The sequence below is a fragment of the Camelus dromedarius genome, chromosome 6 (genome assembly GCF_036321535.1).
Source record: "Camelus dromedarius isolate mCamDro1 chromosome 6, mCamDro1.pat, whole genome shotgun sequence".
NCBI classification, from domain to species: domain Eukaryota; kingdom Metazoa; phylum Chordata; class Mammalia; order Artiodactyla; family Camelidae; genus Camelus; species Camelus dromedarius.
This window is the reverse complement of record NC_087441.1, coordinates 4,595,557-4,617,043: the sequence shown is the minus strand read 5'-3', so window position 1 is coordinate 4,617,043 and position 21,487 is coordinate 4,595,557. Positions and strand designations below refer to the sequence as shown.

Here is a 21,487-nt window from a genome sequence, read left to right as displayed (position 1 = left end):
TCAGCACCTAAAGGTTGAATAACAGAGTCCTGGCACCCGTGGTAGATACTTCCATGTTGAGGTGGGAAGTGGGAGTAATAGTTGTTTCTGTGACATCACTGACTGTGCCGTTTGGAGTTTATCTTGGGATCAGTCAGTCAGGCTTCCCATTTCAGAAGCTTCTGAAAGTATGAGTTCCTGTGCTGTATATAACTTACTTAGTGATTGTATTTTTTATTGTGAGAGTGAAAAATCACTGAAAATGAACATCACTGGTTTTTTTGAACCCTTTTAATTGTGTTATCCAGCAGTCTAAATAGATGTTAATTTCTTCTGTGTGTGCTGTATGTTGTGTGAGGCACTGTGGACTAAAACAAACAAAAAACAGGTGCTGGTTTCTGACTTCAAGGAATGCCCTTCAAAAGACATGCATATCTTTGCTTAGTGTGATATATGGGCTGTAGGAGGTGGGTGCACAGTGTTCCGAGCTCCTCACTTCGGAGGAGAAAACAGCTGGCACTAGGAGTGGAAGAACACAGAAGGAAAATGTCAGAAGGAGCACTTGAGCTCAAGATTAGGAGGATTTGACATGTTGTTTGGTGGGAAGGAAGGAGAAAGAAAGGTGTTACATGGAACAAAAATTAAAAACACCTGCTGTTTTTAGAGAACAGTGAACATGTGTCTGAACAAAAGGATAATAGCAAAAATAAAGGTTTGAAAAGTAGCTAGGGGTCTTTTAGAGGGCCTTGTGTATAAGAGTTAGGACCTTAGACTGTCAAAATACATTGTCATCTATTTGTGTCATAAAACCCTTGTTGGCTTTCATTGCCCTCATATTTTTATTTTAATTGGTTAAATAATTTTTTGTTTTTGTAAATACTTGTTATTTATCTTCTAGAAGGATAGTCATCTTATTCACCTGAGTTTGTTTTGAATGGTTTTAGCCTCTTTCCCAATTGTATGTATACTTAAGGGATGAAGATTTGACGTAATTTAGGATATCCAAGTTCATGCTATAGATTTCATGCTTTGGTTATTATTAGTTACCGTTTTCCACTTGTAACATCTGTTGGTGTAAATGCTTCTTCTTAAAAAGCCATGTGCCACCAACAGAAGATGTGTATGAAGGCCTAATATATGAAAGATTTTGCAAAATGGTTTCTGTAGTAATTATTATGTAGCAGAAGACATATTTGACTACTTATCTAGAATTAATATGAAGATAGAGAAGGGATAAGACACTTGCCTCCCCTCAAAGTAGAAGACATTTTGATATATTCATTCTGATTGTTGTTGTTATTTTTTAAACAGAATAATTCCACTGATTTTCGCTGAACTCTTGTATCCCTGGCCAAACTGGTTTTAGCTGATTAATGAGTATAGTTCTGACATGAATATTGGTATTTTCATTTACATTAATGAGTAGGTGAAAATGAAAATCACAAAGACATGTTGAAACTTCATTTGTTTATAAATGACAAACTCACCCCGTTTTTTAATTTGATAATGATTTTGAATACTGGAAGAACATTGTGCTATTCATAATGAATGATTTAAGACACAGCAAACTTTTAAACTTAATCTGCATTGTTAACACTTTCTCCTTCACTGTCATAAGTCTAGAGTTAATCAGTAAAACAATAAGATCAAAGAAAAGATTCAGGTGTTTTTATTTAAAAACAGCTGTATTGCTAAGTAGTCATGACTGCTCTCATCTTACACAGTTGTATATGATAGGCTTACTAGTGTTGCCTACACTAGAGGTGGTCCATTTTTTGTCATCTGCTAAGTGGAAGACTTTCAAATCAATAAATGTACATTTGTGTGTATGGGTTTCTTACCTACTAAGTTGCTTATGTGATTATGCTGTAAGTTTTGTAAGATACCTAACTAAAATCACCTTGGAAATCCTAGACACAATATTTAAAAACAGATATCAACTTATTGGGCAAAGCAGTCCAAAGAAATGCATCTTCTTTTAAAAATTGTTTTTCTAAGATTTTAAGCAGAAATTAGTCTTTAACACATACTAGAAGTGTTTTACTGAAATGCTTTTGGAAATCCATTTTTTGTTTTGTTTTTCAATAGTGTGCCACAGAAGGTTTTTTAGCTTTAATTGTAGATTTTTTAAAATGTTAATGGAAAGATTTGCTATAATACTTTATATTTTGTCATTGGGAGAAATCTATCTTTTCTATTTAAAATTAAGTGAGCAGCAACAAATAGCATTAGACATGATTGTTGTTAACCTCTTCTTTAGAAATTAACATGCCACTTGGCAGAAATATAATTGGCAAGCCATATAGAAGGTCTGTACTTAAACAGTAGGGTTAATGAATTTTTTTTTTTTCTTTTTTCTTTCTTTTGGCCTTTAAAGTTGCAGTTAGCTCAGGCTGTTTGAAATGATTTTCTTTGAATGTATTGTGACATTGTTTTAATTGAATGAAGCTGCAGAACTAGCATGATAAATCAACACAGAATGAATTTTAATGCAAGGCAAATGATATTAACTTGGAAATTGGTTGCAGTAGACAAAGCAGCTGCTATGATTAATTTTTTTTCATTCTCTACATACACCATTTTGAGAAGGATGACCTTGACAGTTTGAATTGTATTAGAATCCCAGTGGTATGCCCTTTAACACACTTGAGCTGGTTTTTGTTGGTTCTGGAGCAGTGGAGATTGGTTTATTTTTAAGATGGGAAAATTTTGTTACGGATTTAATATGTTAGTTTTGACTGATTTTAAAACATTTTTTAGTTAGTAAATAATAATTGTGAGGATTACTTAGCTGTGGTAAAAGTCTTTCTGTGTAATCTTAATGTCATAGTTCTAGCACAAGAGATTCAATATGTGAAAAGAATAGGATGTGCCACAGAGGGTCTTCTAAGTGTGTGTCGTAAAATGGAGTCCAACCAGTTTGACAGAGCACACAAATAAAGAAAACAGTTACCTGTTAGTTACCTGAAGTGCTAAAGTACTTACTATTCATAATGCATTTTGCCAGACATCCTTTGCCATGTTTGAGATATATAATGTATATCCACTATGCGAGTTACTTTAGAAAGAGATCTGTGTAGAGTACAACTATTATTAGGAAGAGTAGGCGGGGTTACTTACTTCAAGAAACAGTTCAGTTAGCAAGTAGAGTGAAGGCATTTTCATATACTTCTTGAGAGCAAGAATTTCTCCTTTTCCTCTTCCCCTTTATCTTTTTTTTTTTAATCCCTAACATCTATCTCACTCATTACTGCGTAGCAAATCTTAAATAAATGTTTTGTTAAAAACATGAAAATGAAAGGTTGTTTTCTATTCTACTGAAAAATAGTCTAACTGAACAAATGGAGTTAGGGATGGGATGTGGCTATTCTTTCTCTGTTTGGATTGTTTGAGGAGAGGAGAGGAGAGGAGAGGAGAGGAGAGGAGAGGAGAGGGAGTGAAGTTTTATAGAATCTGTTACTTTATATACATGAAGGTAGAGTTAGCAAGTTGCAGAAAAGTAGGAAGAGCTTGCTCTAAATGAACATAGAGCCAAGCCTGTTAATAAATTTTCTGTGATCTTTTTCCTCTTTCGCAAACCCTCATTTTTTTATGGTAGTATATTTTTTACCCTGAAGTTACTATATTGCCTAAAGTGATACCAATTCTAGATCTATTTAGATTAAAAGGCAACTTCTTAAAAATGTCCTGGATTTCTCTGTTAAGAACTAAGGGTAATTCAGACCAGCTGAGCAATTCTAGTAAAAGAGGGTGCAATAGGAAAAAAACATCTGCTTGAAAGCATCAGAGACCCAGTAAGATTGTGAAGAATTGCTAGTTCAGGATCCTTGGGAGGACAGAGAATCAAGGTTGTAAGCCTGGCTTGGGGGATACTCCTTTTCTCTAGTCTGTTTGCTGAATCTGGAGAGGACAGCTGAGAGGCTGAACTCTGAGGGACTTGGGTTGGAATCTATAACCTATCTCTCTGAACTCCTCCCCATCCCCAGTCTTTGCTTTGGGTAGGGATCTGATGGGTGTTGTTCTAGGGGAAAGAGTGAATCCTTATTTCCAAGGCCCGCACATACACTGCATGATGCTGATTAAAAGTACCTCAACCTCAGTAAGTAAAATTGTATTGAGATGATCTTTGGTTGCTAGTAGCAATAGGTACCTGGCCGAAGCTAACATACATTCTCTCTGGGGGAAGGTAACATCATCTTAGGCCTTGTATTTCTGTAAGCTATTTAGTAAGTACATTGTCTGGCACATACTAGAAAATAAACACACAGTAAGGTAAGATGACATTAACAAAAGTCTGAAGAAACAACAAGACAAAAGAAACAAATCCACAGAAACTTTAGATATTGGAATTATTAGACCCAGACTTTATAAAAGTTATGCTTACTATCTGTAAGAAGACTAAAGATAAGTTGGGGAAACATGGCAGAGAAATGGGAACTGTAAAAGACAAATCAGACTGAAAAATTCCTTAGCTGAAATTAATAGGTTTACTGAAGATTAAAAGCTTTTGAAGAAAGAATTAGTGAACTGTAAGTTGGCTCAGAAGAAAATACTCAGCTTGGAGAGGCAGAGGGGTAGAAAAACTAGGAGGGAGTGTGAAAAATGAAAGGAATTCAGTGAGAAAGTCCAATATATGTTGTTGGAATATTAGGAAAAGAGGGAGATAGAATGGATCAGAGGCAGCATATGAGAGGAGCATGGTTGAGAACTCTCAAACCAAAGAAATAAAGTCACAGATTTATGAAACTCTGAACCGCAAAATGAAAACCATAGTTAGGTTATGTTATAGTAAAACTAGTGAAAACTCATATTGAGTAGGAAATCTTAAAAGTAGCAAGAAGAGTGGAAAGATTACTTTTAAAGGAGCAACAGTAAGTCTCGGCTCGTTTCTCGGAAGTAGCAGAGGAAATCAGAAGACAGGGTAAAGAAACTTTCAGGGTGCTAAAAGAAAATAACTGCCAAGCTAGAGTTCCATGGCCATCAAGAAGAACACGTTTTCAGGTAAGAAAAAACTGAGAGACTTCATCACCAGAAGACTTTCACTGAAGAAAATATAATGAGTGTTTTCCAGGCAGAAGAAAAATGACCCTAGTTGGAAAGTTGAAGATACAGAAAGGAATAAAGAGCAATGAAAATGGGAAATGCATGGGTAAACGTGAATGCACATTACCTGTATAGAGTCATAATGTCCTGTTGAGTTAAAAATATAAATAAAATTTGAGAACAACTAGTACTATGTGAACTGGATTGGGCTACATGATGTTAAATAGTCTGGGGTCCTTGCATTGTATGGGAAGGAGGTAAAAATACGCATTAACATTAGTGTTTGATAATTCAGTGATGCATGTCTAGGGTAAACAAGCATGTAACTTTCAAGCTAATAGAAAGGAAAAATGAAATGAGAAAACATGCTCATTTGTATCTGTGTACACCCCACCACTCCCCAGGAAAGGAGGCATGGAAGAAAATAAACAAGAACATAAAAGAGGTAAGGCCATGTAGAAAGGCCTTCTTAGTAGGAAGGTGCATACAGACCATATAGTGTAAATGGGCTAAGTGTTCCAGTTAAAATTAAAAGATTACAAGATTGGATAAAGAAACAAAACTCATATGGATGCTGTTTAATGGAGTCCCATTTAAAATATAAGGATAACAAAGGGTTGAAAGTAATAGGATTGAGAAAGATTTACCATGAAATACCAAACGTCAAAAAATTTTTATCTCTGTATTAATGTCTGGGCTTAATGGCAAAAGGTATTACTAGAGATAAAGAGGGCCACTTCCTAATGACGGAAGGATATAATTTTGTATACACCAAATAACACAGCCTCTAAACACGTAAAGCAAAAATAGAATGAACAGTAGAAACAGACAAAAGTTAATCACAGAGGAATTTGCCTACTTTTTGAGCACCCATGGAATATTTAGAAAAATTGACCATACTGCCATGCTTAAAAGCAAGTCTGAACAAATATTACAGGATTGATTTTATACATAGTATGTGTTTTTTGATCACAATGTAGGAGGCTGGAAATCAGTAACAAAGATACTTAGGAAATTCTCATGTTTGAGAAGAATTATTTAAATATTCAATAACGATGAAATTATTTCACCTGAATGATAGTGGAAATACTGCATGTCAGAACTTTGGGATACAGCTAAAGCCAGCTTAGAGGAATACTTTGCTTCAAAAGTACATATATTAGAAATGAAGGAATGGTGCAGTAAGCTAAGCATCCATTTTACAATGTTGGAAAAAGTACAGCAGAGTAAAACTAAAAGAAATAGAAGGAAGAACATAATAAAGGTAAGAGTAGAAATTAAAGACAAAAAATACACAAAATGAAGATGGTAAGATGGTTAGTGCATAGAATGGCTATTGCTGCATTATAATGAGCTACCCCAGAAACTTACATTAAAACAACCACCATCTGTTTTGCTCCTGTTTCTGTTCAGCAAAGCATTTCTTCTGATCTGCATCTGCAGTCTGGTATGGGTTAGTCCAGCATTCCTGTTTTTACGCGTTGTCTAGCTGCGGACTGGGGGAGACACTGAGGATGACTAGGTAGCTTGTTTTTCATTCTCTAGTTGGTTAGTCTGAGATTGTTTACATGGGAATAATAGGATTCTAAGAGAGTAAATGCACGTAAGACTGAGACTTAGGTTTTTAACACACAGCACTCTTTCCACTACATTGTGCTGGAAAGCCAGTTACAGTACTAGTGCAGACTCAAGAGGTAAGGGGAGCAGCAGATAGACACTGCAAATGGCATAGATTACCTTTAGGGGTGAGTGGATAATTGTGGCCATTTTTGGAATCAGTCAATGCTAGTGAACAAAAGCAAAAGTAAATTCTTTCAAAAGACTGGAAGAATGATTAAGAAAAAGGAAGACACAGGTAACCAAACAGGAATGAAAGAGGGAACATGTTACAGATCCTGTAGCTATTAAAAGGAAAATTAGAGAAAAACCTTAAGCTAGCAAGTTTGAAAATTTAAACAATGTGGATTTATTTCTAGATGATAAGTTACCAAAATTAACATATGAAGGAATAGAAAAATCTAAATTAAATAACAGAATTCCTTAATTGAAAACCTTGCACAGAGAAGAAAACTCTAGGCCCAGGTGGCTTCACCACTCATTTCTATTCAGTATTTAAGGGAGAAGTAACACAAGTCAGCTTCTACAAGTCAGTCCAAAGAACAGAAAACGGGGGAAATGCATCCTAACACATTTTGAGGCCAGAATAACCTTGATGTGAAAACCCGAGAAGCATTTTACGAAAAAGGAAAATTTCAAGCCAGTTCCATTTGTGAATGTAAATTTTCTTAAAAAGTCATCACCAAAATGCTAGCAAACTGAACCTAACAATTTATAACAAAGGATAATACATCATGATCATTTTTACTGTAGAAACGTAAGGTTAGTGTAACATTTGATAATTTCGTGTAATCCACTGCATTAACAGAATAAAGTAGAAATATGGTTTTCTCAATAGATAGTGAAGAAATATGATACATTTAAACATCCACTCATGACTTTAACAACAACAACAACAAACTCTTAGCAAGCTAGGAAATAGAAGGACTTTTCTTAATCTGGTAAAATATATCTATGCAAAGTCTACAGATTACTTTCAACTTTGTAGTGAACTGTTGAAAGCTTTATTCTTGGAATCTGAAACAAGCCAAGAATGATACACTTTTGTTTTACTTTGAACTAAAGATGTGCTGGCCAGTGCAGAAAGGATGGCAAGAAAAATAAATTTAAAAGTGTGATGGACGGTGATAAATTTTTTCCTTTCCATTATTTGCAAGTGATATTGTTTACCTAAAGAATCCAAAAGAACCTACAGAAAAGTTACGGGTATTAATAATGAAACTGGGGTTCTGGGTACAAAGTAGGATATTGAAAAATCAATTATTCATTCTTATATAAACAGCAGAAATGAAGAAAAATACGGTATACACTAGCAAAAATAACCCCAAATGCCTGGGATTAAACCTAACAAAAAAATGAGTGAAGGCACAGTAAAAAAAAAAAAAAAAAAAAAAAAAGCTTTGTATTCTTGAGAGATAATGAAAGAATACCTAACCAAGTGAGGAAATTATATACCATGTTCATGATGCTAAAGATTCTGTTGTAATATTCCAATAAAATTATTGCTAGTATAATTTTAGAAATTGACCAACTTTTTCTAAAATCTGTATGGAAACACAAATGCTGAGACACTCTTAAAGAAGCAAGGTGAAATAACATGCTATACTGCATATTAAGGTTTTAAAGAATAAAGTTTCAATAAATAATAAATTGTGCTATTTAAAGCAAGGATAAACAAATAGATTAATAAAATAAAGAGCCCAGAAATAGACCCAAGTATTTATAGATGTTGTTTATGACGCGACGGCACTGTAAAGCAGTTGGAAGAGGGTAGTCTCTTGAGTAAGACGCACGAGGACAGTTGGGTATACATGTGGGAGAGGAAAGGTTATTTCCTCATCACAGACATCATTTCCTGGTACACTGTAGATATAAATGTGACAGTCATAACAGTAAAGTTTCTAGAATTTAATACAGAAGGATATCTTGATGACCTTGGCATGGTTGAAAGACTTCTTTTAAATGGGACACAGAAACTAACTGGGAAGAGAAGACTGATAGCTTGAGCTGCATTAAGAATAAATGTAACTGAATTCAATTCAGTCTGATTAACTTTAGTCATCATACAACACCATTCAGGAGAGAAATGGCAAGCCAAACCACAGGATGGGAAAAGATATTTGCTACACCTGTAACCACAAATCTAAACAACACAGTAGAAAAATAGCCTGGAAACTTCAAATGTGCTTCAAAAAGAGTATTCCTGAAAGACCAAAAACGTGAAAAACATGATCAACTTTATTAGTAATCGGGAGAATTCTACTTCAGACATTTAGCAAAGACACTAGCATGGCTGATGAAATAACACTGGCAATAAGAAATGTCGGAGAAGAGTATCAAAACAAATTCTTACTCTTGTCTTTTGGGAATCTAAATGTGTACAATCGTTTTAGAAAATGGTTTATTTAGCACTGTCTCCTGAAAGAGTTTTTTGAGGGGTATTATCCCCTTTCCCAGCAGTTTCTCCCCTAAAGGAACAGGCCCTTGTCTTTACTTTGTATGCTCTTTCGTGTTAGAGCCTTCCTCAGACCTTTGGTGAACCTTCATTGTCTACACACACTTAAGTTTGAAGCACTGAAAATTTGAAATAGAAACTTGTGTTCATGAACCGGGCTTGCTCACTGCAAGCTTCAGTTTGAATTGATCACCTGAAGTAAAGCGTCAGTCAGAGCCGAATGCCAAAACATGGAAGTCTTTCCTTCTGGGGCACTTCAGTTTTTCTAGAGAGGAAAACTCAAGCCTGTTACCTGCAAGTTAGATACCTGGCTATTGGTTTTCTGTGGACAGGGATGGATCATTTGTTCTGTGTATCATTTTCATCTTTTCTTTCCGGTTTTCTGCAGAACTCAGTGTCTGAATGTCAGATCTTTCTGGAGTTCTGTTAAGTAAATTCATGATTTGATTATATCCTCTTCTGTGGATACTCTAAGCTGAACTGTTGATTGAGGGCCGGAGGTTTCTTAAAGTGAATTTGTGTCCACTGTGTGCCAGACTTCATATTGGTACCTTTTGTGTATATTGTGCTGTACACACATGCAGTCCTCACGACAGCAATACCAAATGTTATCATTATGTCTATTACATAATTGAGGCATGTTTTATATGAATTTCAAACTCCTAGTTATTATTTAGTGTTGGAACTTGGATACCAGTTCAGATCTATGTGCTTTCAGAGCTTGAACACTTAACCAGAGTACTTGAGTGTGTTTAGACTGCAGATACTGAAAGGGGGTCCTAGGTTGGAAGCAAGTGTAGTGTTAACGTAGATGACTGCAGGGGTTTAGGTAAAGAGGGCAGACGAAGTACTGTGTGCCAAGGAACTAAGCAAGGAGAAAGGGTTTTACTTAAATATAAAGAGATGCTTCAGGCAAATTTTAAAATTTGTAATCTCATAGAACTAGATCAAGGATCTAATAAGTCTGTGAGTCTCAACTTAAGATGGAAAAAGTTATCTCGTCTCCTGAGGGAAAAGGCCTTTCTCCCATCTTTACTCATGTATTACTCATCTTTCATTTGAGAATCACTTTTGTGAGATGGGGCAGTGCTGGGGAGCAGCTTAGGCAAAGTAAGAAGCCATTGGAGTATAGAAGATTGGAGAAGTGCCCTGGCTTCTCAAGTCCCGGCAGCTGTCAGTTCTAGCATATTAGTATCATGTCACGATACACTAACAGTAGGATCAAAGGCAAGAAAAATGTGGGAAGCATAGGAATCAGTAATGTATTTGATTGAATAAATAAATTAAAACCACCTATGGGTTTTTGGGAACCGATGGTAAACACTCATTTTTTTTTGTCTTCTCTGCAGATGATGTGAATGAGGAAAATTTACTTTTCAATATTCAAAGTAATCTTTTCTTCCCATTGGCCTAAAAAAAATGTCTATGTATGAATACTAGACATTAATGGTGAGGGATGATAAGTCTTTACTTATATAATTGTTTTTATCACTGTCCTATTCATGAAGAGATGTAAGGTTCCTTGCAAAAACAGTAATATAAGCTAAGGGTAGAAATGGAAAATAGAAAGGAAGATAAGGATGCAGATATAAAATTGTGCAAGGAGTGTGATGAAAAAATGTATACTCCCAAGACAGATATTTAGTATAGGGCGGAATCCAAATTTGGCTATCAGTGTTCTCTGAACGGTTGCTTTGGAGAAAGTATAACTTAGATAAATAAGATAGCAGTTTGGAGGGTATAGTTTATTGGTAAAGTGCGTGGTTACCATGCACGAGGTCCTGGGTTCGATCCCCAGTACGATAAGTAAGTAAATAAATAAATGTAATTCCCTCCCCCGACCAAAAAAAATAAAAAGAAAAAAGAAAAAGTAGTATTTAAAAAAAGTAATCGTTAAAAAAATTGGACTTTTCCACCAAGGATTTTCATATAAAAGGCAGTCAATATTTAACATAATAAACAGTTCCCTGAACACTGTCATGAAAATTTTTGAAGAAGGGATTTGCTTTTTTTGGGCGACACCTAAGATTTTGTCAAATTGTTTAATATACTCTGGTTTAGATTACATATTGATGGTCAGTTTAGCATAGTACCTGTTTTAGGTAGATACTTTCGTTCCCAGTCCATAATTTGTATTAATACATACAAAAATTTCCAGGTAAACCATAAGCTATTGTAATTACCCCCTTCAAACTTGACAAGAAATTCATAAGGACTCTAAGATTTTATTTGACATTAATATTTTCACAAATCTAGAGAAAGGAAATACATACTTTAAAATAAGTTTAAGAGTCACAAATTCAAGCAGGTGAATAATGTATGGTGTATTTTTTTTCCTCCAGTTTAATTTTGTTGGGAGAATCCTTGGACCTAGAGGACTTACTGCTAAACAGCTTGAAGCAGAAACAGGATGTAAAATAATGGTCCGAGGCAAAGGCTCAATGAGGGATAAAAAGAAGGTAAGTTCTTGAAAATGGGGCAAGTCTTTATGTGAGTAATTTACTTATACTTTTGAATTTTAATAACAAAATATCTAGATTCTGAAGCACTGCCCATTATTTCATGTCAGAAACTTTGAACTTTTGAAAGATACTGCCACAATTTTTCTCTTGTTTATCATTATTTTTCATTTAGCCAACTAAAGTATCACTCAGTCCATCATGTTAACTTACTTTGGTATTCATACTTGAGAAGCAGCCAGTTTGGAAATTAGTCATGCTATAATGTTGTATATATAACAACACGTAACTAGAAGTTTGAAAAATCTAAAATGTTTCTTTTGATGAAATTTAAACGAGAGGGATCAAATGAATAACTTTGGATGTGTGTCATCTCATCAGGAGAGTTAGTAAACAAAAAAAAGGCTTATAACTAGCCAGGTGAGAGTCATTTTCACTTTTACCATGATTTCATGTTGTTTTATAAGTTTTCTAGACATTTTACTTCAAAGTATATTATTCCTGTTTTCTATTTTGCCACATCTTATTTTTTTAGTTTAATTAATAAACTATGTTAAGTATTGTTTTTAGGAAGGTGTGAGTTGCCTTGTTTCCTTTATCCAACAATACTGTGGGGCAGAATACTTTTGAAATTGCTGTGTAAAAAATATTTGACTGCTTTTTAAAAAAAATCTAGATTTTGATTGCGAAAGATTGAATTTATTGTTAGGAAGGGTTTGGTTTTTTGTTTTTTTCTATGTTTTTTTAAATACATTGCCTTGAAAGGAATTTCAAATGATAGACCTGTGATCAGCCTTTGTGAGAGCCTGCGCACTGAATCACTTTTGGAGCTTACGGAATGAATACCAGACCTGTCAGGTATTCTGACCTCACCCTGATCCGCTGCCTTTTGAGTTGATCACTTCATTTCATTTCATTTCATTCATTTCCCCATAACTGACTGGATCTCAATCACTTTCTCTCCTTACAGATGAATACTGACTTAGTAGTTAAATTAGGGGGGAAAGGTTCTTAATAATATTGATTATCTTTAAATTTTATTATAACCTGTGCTTATCAGCTGAATATTAAAAGATATTTTGAGGCAGGCATGTGAGTTCTCTGTGAGCATATTTAGATGTATTTAAAATCTTTCTTTTTTTTTTTTTTTTTTTTTTTTTTTTTAGAATCCTAAAAAAACTTAAGCATATTCTGAATCAGCTGCATGGCAATCTTGTATTGCCATGCAGTTTTAGTTCCTGTGTTTGCACTTAGGTTGCCTTGGCGTTAAGTGATGCTAATTTAATAACCTAGGGACATGAGATAACTCTCAACAACCATAGGACAAATAAATCTTCACCAAAAGATTAGCATTAGTATATCCTTCAGTTAAACAAATTATGCTATCAGTTAACAAAACGTGTTTTTTCCTCTCCTCAGCCTCTCTTAATTCTGTAGTAATGGCCCTCCACTCACTCCACTCACACACTCACAGGCACTGAGTATTAGAGCTTGGAACTATGTAATGAGACATTACGAGTTCTATTTTCAGTTGAAGTTGAGCCTGAAGAACATTTTCTGCTATCTTTGGCAGAAGAACAGAGTGGTTAAGAGAGTGATCTCTGTGATCACATTGCTTATGTTTGAATCTTGGTTCTATCACTTAAATCTTTATGATCTTAGCAAATCTCTTTGTGCTGTATGAAAGGGGAATAGTAATGTCACTTACCTCTATGATAGTTGTGAGGATTAAATCAGTTGTAAAGCACTTAGAACAGTATTTTGGTGCATAGTAATTGATCAGTTGATGTTAATGATTGTTCTTAATAAATTATATATTAACATTATTAGTACATTTTATGTTTAAACTCTTACATTGTATCATATGGGAATATTACAATTTTTTAAGCTTTGGAAATAGTAGTACTTTGTTGTTGCTTTGTGACCTTTGAACATCCCCTATTCTCATGCTTTACTGTTTTGTTTCCCTGGTAGTTACTGTGTCCATAGTCTGTCCATTTCGTTCTTAAGCACATGTAGAAGCAGTTCACATATATTTTAAAAAAATTTATGCTGTTGTCTACTCAAGTAAAACAAGCCTACAGATTATACACGATGCAAAAAAAAAATAATAAATTGACACTAACAAAATTGACTGCAGATTACATTTTTAGTTTTATTAAAATGTTACAAATGAGCACGCTCTGGGAATATCAAGTTAATTTGAGTGGCCACCGCCTGTTTGATACTATGGTGTGTGGATTCTGTGAAGAATTTTTGTATAGATTTATAATACCAGGAGTGTCTTCTGTAATCTTAATTTAAATCTGCAGATAATAAATTATCAACCGAGTCATCTTGGTTTATGCTATAGTTCCTCTACTTACTCATTGAGTTCTTAAAAATGTTAATAAAACTAAAGTAAAAATGGAAGATACTATCATTTGTTACTTGGCTATTATTTTGAGAAAGAACATGACAAACAGATGGAGACAAAAAGAAATACTGAAGTAAGTAATACGGCTGATGTATATTTCAGGTGTTTGAAGGAAAACTAAAATTTTCTGCAGATTTGTCAGTTTACGTAAAAGCTGAGAAAGGTGGAAAATAAATCTTAATTTATCGATTGCCCAAAATATGATGGAAATGCTGTTTGCCGATTTGTATCCTTCTCTTGACTGATAAACTCAGGGCATTCCATGTCTATTTTAATGGCGTATTTCCCTGGTGTTTGATTAGTACCTGGCACAGAGTAGGAACCAGGAAAAAAAATATATTAATTCAGCTTTTAACTTTGTTTCCCAAAGATATTTGACCACAGTCTCCTTTTTAAGAGATGTCCCTATGACTTCTTGAGGAATTGCAGTGTTGTATGGAACATGACTTACAAGATGTTGTTAGGGAGGCATGTTGTATAATTGCAAACATAGGTAGAATTTCCTAACACATTCATATGTGTTACAAATTTTTCTTAAATCTCTCTTACAGTCCTATTAATTTCATATGGTTAATATGTATTTTAATTAGTTAATATGTGGTATTAGAAAAGTTTAAAAGTGCACATTGTCTGAGAAGAGCATAGGCAGCTGATTTAATCACTCTAGGGACTACTCTTGCTGACAATTTTGGTATGTCTTGTAGGACATTCTTCATGCAGTTACATACACTGTCACATGTGTTACCAAAAGTGAATCATACTATACGTGATACTTTATCATTAGCATTTTATCCTGCAACTCTGTACCTGGCCCTATGTCAGTTCACCAAATTAATGAGCTTTTTAATGTCTAAGACTTTGTGTTGGGTGATAAGAAAGCACACTTAAAGAATGTTTCAAGGCAGTATTGATAGCATGTGCAAAAAGAAGTTTGCTTGATTTGTGGGGGTGGCTAAGACTTTATTTTTATGAAAGATGTTACTGCTGTCTCAACACTTTGAAAATGATCAAATTAATAGTTTTTTGTTTGATATACTAAAGTGGCCATGATGGCCAGTGACAGAACATCAAGTACAAGCATGGTTCCAAACAGCCTGCCTTATTGATCTTGCTGAATACTTGGCTTTCTGACAACTTTGAGGATAAATACAGTGTTTATTTAAAAAAAAAAAAAACTCTTCATCGTGGCAAATTTTAAACAGTGTTTATTCATCACCCAGTGTCAGGTTGTCCATCCCCTTTCATGTGCGCCCTCCTTCCCCCACTACCCTCCCTCCCCCTCTGCCTACCAGATGATTTGGGGAGCAAATTCCAGACAATTTCACATGTAAATATTTTATTAGGTGTTTCTAAAATAGAAGGGCTCTTTAATGCTATCGTGTTTGTTTTTTAATCACCAAAACAATTTCTTTGTGTCATTAAATATCTAGTAGGTGCTTATAGTTTCCCCTCTTGGCTCATAAATGTACTTTTTAGAAAAGTCTATTTGAGTGGTATCCAAGTGAGGGCCGTATACATTGCAGTTAATTGATAGATCTTTTAATTCATTCTCACTTTCACCTCCGTTTATCCTTCTTGCAATTTATTTGTAAGAGGACTGAGTTATTTGTACTGAAAAATTCCCATGGCTTTTGCTGATTGCATTTTCATGGTGGTGTTTAACACTTACCTCTGTCCTCTATATTTTTGGTAATTTGGTAGTGAAAAGGGTTTGATCACATTTAGGTCTCCTGCCCTCTCTTTTCTTTTCTTCCTTTTGTAAGAAAATTTCACAAGTCTTGTGGTAGTGGAACATAAAATCTAGTTTCTTCTCTATGTGATTTCAGCAATCCTTGTTGATTGTTTTTTAGCCCTTTATTTCAGTAGGAACTGCAAAATAGTTATATCTTGTTTCTTTGCTGTTTTTAGCTAGATTTACTTTTTGTAGGAAAGGCTGGTAAATGCTCAGTTCTTTCTTTACTTTAGGTTTAAAATAGTAAGTTGGTTCCTAGTTTTTTTTTTTTTTTTTTTTTTTTTTTTTTTTTGAGTATCATTATGGGTGCATTTAAACAATTTTGATGTGTTCATTGCAGTTAGTAATTTTAACTGATGGTCATGTTGTTTAGCCAGGGGGGGTCCTGTTCAAGTTCACTTCTAAGTCCTTTTGACAGAAATGCAGTAGTTGGGGCTAATAACTTTGTTTCCTGGTGTTTATGATAGTCCAGGCTCATCTTGTAAGATTTCCTCTCCAGATTTGAGATCTGTCATTTCTTTAAGGAACCCTGATTACTATTAGTGAAAAATAGTATTAGGAGACTTCAGTCTGGGAACTAGTGATAGACTTTTTCAGGGCAGAGCTAGGACACACACACACACACACACACACGTTTAGGAATATAGATACATTTTTACAAGTTCATTCTCATTCAAAATGAAGACGACAGTGTTTTACTTAATTGATCTTGTGTGTATGTTTTCTTTCTTTCTCACCAAAAATCCTGGTTTCTAATGACACAAAATATTTTGTGTATTTCAGAATAAAGCAAATTAGGCTTAGAATAACAATACAAACACCCTACCAACAATATAGTCAATGAAAATAGTTTTTCCCCAATTCTTACTGTTTTTAAGGATATATGCCACTAGAAATTGAAATTATTATCTTTCGAAACAGTAGTTTTTCAGTGTATAACAGTTATGCTATCATATGGATCAACAGTTAAGCTCATTTGTTACACTTAGTTTTCTAGTTTTAGGAATTGTTTATTTTTCTGTTGCTTGTAAAATACTTACATGGTTCCAAAATCAAATCCACGAAGTAGGGAATTTTCAGAGAAGTCCTGCTTTTATCCCTGTCTCTCTTATCTACTCACCCCTTGCAGTTTGGGTATATTTTAAATTCTGCTGTTTTATATTTAATATTTGGTTTATCCTTCCATTTCTTCATATTCACATAAAATTATGTAAGTAATTTCTCACTTCCTTCATAGATAATTATATACTCTACTTTTCTACACTTTGCTTTTTTGTTTGTTTGGTTTTTTTGACTTAACAGTATATCATTGAGCTCACTTAATAAGAGTATATAGAGATAGTCTTTATTCCTTTTAATAAAGCCATCATTCTATTGTGTGGATATACAGTAAATTATTCCAACATTCCCCTATTACTGGGCATTTAGATTGTTTCTAGGCTTTTGCTGTTAAACATAGGGAGAGTGCTATACTGAATAGTTTTTATATACATTTTTACAGTGTACTTGCTAGTTTATGTTTGGGATAGAATTCTAGAAGTGGTGTCACAATATATTGGTAGCTAGTGCTAAATCCTTCTATGGATTATTTTAATTTTGCATTACCATCAACAATGTATGAGAATGCCAGCTTCCCAACAGATTCACTGACAGAGTTCAACTTTTATATAAGGCACTTTTAAAGAAGCTGTTCCATAAGTATATATGTGTGTGTGTCTTTACAAGGTCATTTAAATGAGCAATGCAGCTATCTCTAGTTTCCCAGTTAGACATTTGTTTGCAGTATATTTCTTATTTTTCCATTGAACCAATTTATAAATAATGGTAAGACATAGTTGAAATGATATTGGCATAACTGGTATTAAGGTACATTATAGTTGTAATAAACTTCTGGTTGGGTCCAAGAAACTAATTACTATTTAAAATGTTTTCGAGAGGAAAAATGCTGTAATTTTCTATTAGTTTACACAGCCTTTCTCAGCTAGAGTTTCTCATCTGAACCACAGAACGTAGAAGTTCTTCAGTTTTACTCAATGGTTCATAATTAGTAGCATTAGGGATAGCTTTCACCCCAAGAGACTGATGCATTGGCAGTGAACTAATACACAGTATGGTAAACACTGTAACAGGTGTTACACATGGTACTGTGGGAAGTCAGAGAAGATGAGATCTTTTGCAGGTTGAGGATTTTAAGGAAAGCTAGAGGAGATTGTACTGGAGTAGGAATGTACAGGGCAGATGTGTGGAACAGTATTGTAGACATCAGAAGTAGGATCAGCAAGCATATGTTACGCTAATACGCAACCTACTGCAGAGGGAGGTAGAAGGTGTGGGTGAAGCAGGGTGGGTATTTGAGACAAGGCTGGGGTCTGAAGTTGAAGGGCCTCGATTACTGTATTAGAACTTTTTTTTTTTTTAATTTTGAAAGCAGTGCACTGGCACTCATGTTTTTAAGATAAGAAGTTATGTGATATATTGTTTTAAAAAGATAACTTGGCAGTAGAAGGGTGGGCAGGAGGTAGAAGAGATGGAAGACTGCACATGGCCAAGTCTTAGATCCTCTGATCTTAATTCTTCCTTGAATTCAAAACAAAATAATCTTAAAACCCTAGAGGCTTTGACATATTTTATGACAGTCCTATGTCTCAGGTGTCCTACTCTAGCTATAAACTAATTCCCTAGGAACTTTAGTCCTCCTCTACCTCCCCTCACCCCCTGCTTTTTTTTTTTTTTTTTTTAATGTTGTGGAACACAACATTGAATTCAGCCCCAAAAGTGATTGATTGATTTCTTTTTTGAAGAGAGAAGAAGGCCTGCCTTTCTAGAAGAGTTTTAAATCATTGATTTTCAAATAACCTGCCATAAAAGACAATTACAACAAAATTCCAACTCATTGTAGACTACTTCTTTTGTAAAATATAATGAAATTAATTATCAGAGAAATGGAATTTTTAAGACAATTTTCATCCTGTTTTAAAGCTTTTCATATTAACAGACAAAGTTTATCCAGTTGGAATGCTGTAAAAGTTTCTAAACACACTTTGCTTTCTCTGCTTACAGCCTATACTTTCAGCAGCACTGGTTTAATTACCAGCTTGCTATGTGATCTGATGTTTTTTCAGGATTGTAAACCAGTTCTACCATGTCCTCTCTTTCTCTCCTTTGCTTCCTTCTTCTCATATCCTTCTTTTTGCTGTGAGTGTTTTGAAAGTAAATTGCGGTTTGGAATATTCACTTTCTAAGTTTTGTTTCTGGTTACATGTTCATTTTGTACTCAAGTGATACAGCCTTGTTTTAAAATAGAAGAGTATAAAACAATGCAATAAAAATTAAAGTATTTATTGCAGATTGGATAGTATCTCAGTACACTTTGCTAGAATAGTCACTGCTTTTCCTGTATTAATTGATAAGAAAGATTGGGAGGGTTTGAAATAAAAATTCTACTAGTATTTATTTAAAGACAGTTTTTTAATTTTTAATTTTGAGACATTTTTTGAGGGGTAAAAAGATGGATCCAATGAGAATAAACCTTTGTTTTCATTACTAAAGTAACCTGTAAAACTTAAGCTAATTACTGTGCCATAGATCTAATACCAAGATGAGTTAATTACCCATGTCTAGTGAAATGAGACATGAGTTTGAGTGAAAAGAGAGAGTCCATTTTATCACTAGATGCTGTTAATGAGCCTTTTTAAATTAAGTCTTGATTGGATTGCAGTCAATTTAATTAGGGAATCTTTGAGCACCTTAGAGTGTGTTGTATATAACAGATTTTCAGAGGATTCAGTTCTCTCTTGACCAGAATTAGTAGTGGAATGTTGCTTATGTGTTTATCATTATGCTGCATCAATTGATTTTCTTTTTCAGAATCCTTTAAGAAAAGTCTTTGGAAAAATCTTTTTCAGTTATATTAGTAATAAATTATTAGGCAATTTCATAGGCCTAGTGGGCCATCCTATTCTGTCTTACTACTTTTTTTTTTCTTTACCCTTCAGTTATGAAAGATAACTAAAATTATATTGTTGCTCTTTGAATTTTAAAACATTATTTTAAATCATGTGTAATTGTTAACTCTGGCTTTTAAAGACATGTATAATTGCTAATGGCTAGGGTTTTTTTAATTTTGAGGAGTTTGTTTGTTTTAATCACAAGTTGTTATAGGACCAGAATGATATCACAGTCTTTGAGTCCAAAAAAATTAAAATGAATCATGGATTATTGAAGTGATTCTTTAAGAATTATTTGTTACTTACAAAAGAGTAAACAGAAATTATAGCAGATACTTATGAATGTTTTTAAAAGATCTTCATAAGTTTTTTAAGTTAAGCTTTGCTGGATTCAGATACCTGTAAAATATTTTAAATATAGAGAACTAATCACTTCATATAGAAAATTGTTTATTTTTCAGATTCTTTTTTTTTTATTTTCTTTTTCTTTTAAGCTAATGTTGATTTATTGATTTATAATCATTTTACAATGTTGTGTCAAATTCCAGTGTTCAGCACAATTTTTCAGTTATTCATGGACATATACACACTCATTGTCACATTTTTTTCTCTGTGAGTTATCATAACATTTTGTGTATATTTCCCTGTGCTATACAGTGTAGTCTATTCTACAATTTTGAAATCCCAGTCTATCCCTTCCCACCCTCCACCCCCCTAGTAACCACAAGTCTGTATTCTCTGTCTGTGAGTCTATTTCTGTCCTTATTTTTCAGATTCTTATGTGAAGAAAGTTTTGTATCATTTCACTTTTGTAACTAGTAACATTAATTTCTGACTAGCAGCTTGTTTTCATTTTTCCATTTTTGGCAAGGATGTTTTAAGAAAAGATGATGTTTTAAGAGAATTCTGGGACAACATGAAATGCAATAATACTCGTATTATGGGGGTCCCAGGAAGAGAGAGAAGGGACCTGAGAAAATTCTTCAAGAGATAATGACCGAAAATTTCCCCAACTTGGGAAAGGAAACAGTCACTCAAGTTCAGGAAGCGCAGAGAATTCTGCATAGGATCAGCCCTAAAAAGGAACATACCAAGGTACAGAGTAATTAGATTGACAAAAATTAAGGTTAAGGAGAAAATACTAAAACTAGCAAGAGAAGAGCAGCAAATAACATATAAGGGAACTCCCATAAGGTTATCAGCTGATTTTTCAGTAGAAACTCTACAGGCCAGAAGGAAGTGGCGTGATATATTTAAAGTGATGAAAGGGAAAAACTTAAAACCAAGAATACTCTATCCATCACGGTTCTCATTCAGATTTGATGGAGAAATCAGAAGCTTCATAGATAAACAAAAGCTAAAAGAATTCAGCACTACCAAACCAGCTTTATAACAAATGTTAAAGGAACTTTTCTAGTCATCAAACCATAAGAAAAGAGAACAAAAAGAAGAAAGAGCAAAAAAAAGAAACAAACAAACAAAAAACCTATAAAAGGTTGCTTTGGCAGTTCAGGGTCTTCTGTGGTTCCATACAAATTTTGAAATTGTTTGTTCTAGTTCTGTGAGGAATGTCATGAGTATTTTGACAGGGGTTGCATTGGATCTGTAGATTGCTTTGGGTAGTACATCCATTTTAATAATGTTGATTCTTCCAATCCAGGAGCACAAGATATCTTTCCATTTCTTTGTATCATCTTCAATTTCCTTCATCAGTGTTTTACAGTTTTCAGAGTATAGGTAACCTCCTTGGTTAAATTCATTTCTAGGTATTTTATTGTTTTTGGTGCAGTGGAAATGTTTATGCTAGTTATAAAATTCTGGTTTTTGAAGTGAAAGAAA

At 34.1% G+C, this 21,487-nt stretch overlaps 1 protein-coding gene across 6 annotated transcripts in view; it reads left to right on the top strand.

Moving 5' to 3' along the window:
* The window catches only part of QKI (QKI, KH domain containing RNA binding), a 142,789-nt gene that overhangs the window by 46,892 nt on the left and 74,410 nt on the right, over positions 1-21,487 (top strand). For all 6 annotated transcript variants that reach the window (XR_010381195.1, XM_064486488.1, XM_064486486.1 and 3 more), the window contains exon 3: positions 11,437-11,553. Coding sequence is in view for 5 of the 6 variants with exons in the window: in XM_064486488.1 (XP_064342558.1) it covers positions 11,437-11,553 (117 nt within the window). In the remaining variant the exon portion in view is untranslated. The remainder of the gene's footprint in view (positions 1-11,436; positions 11,554-21,487) is intronic.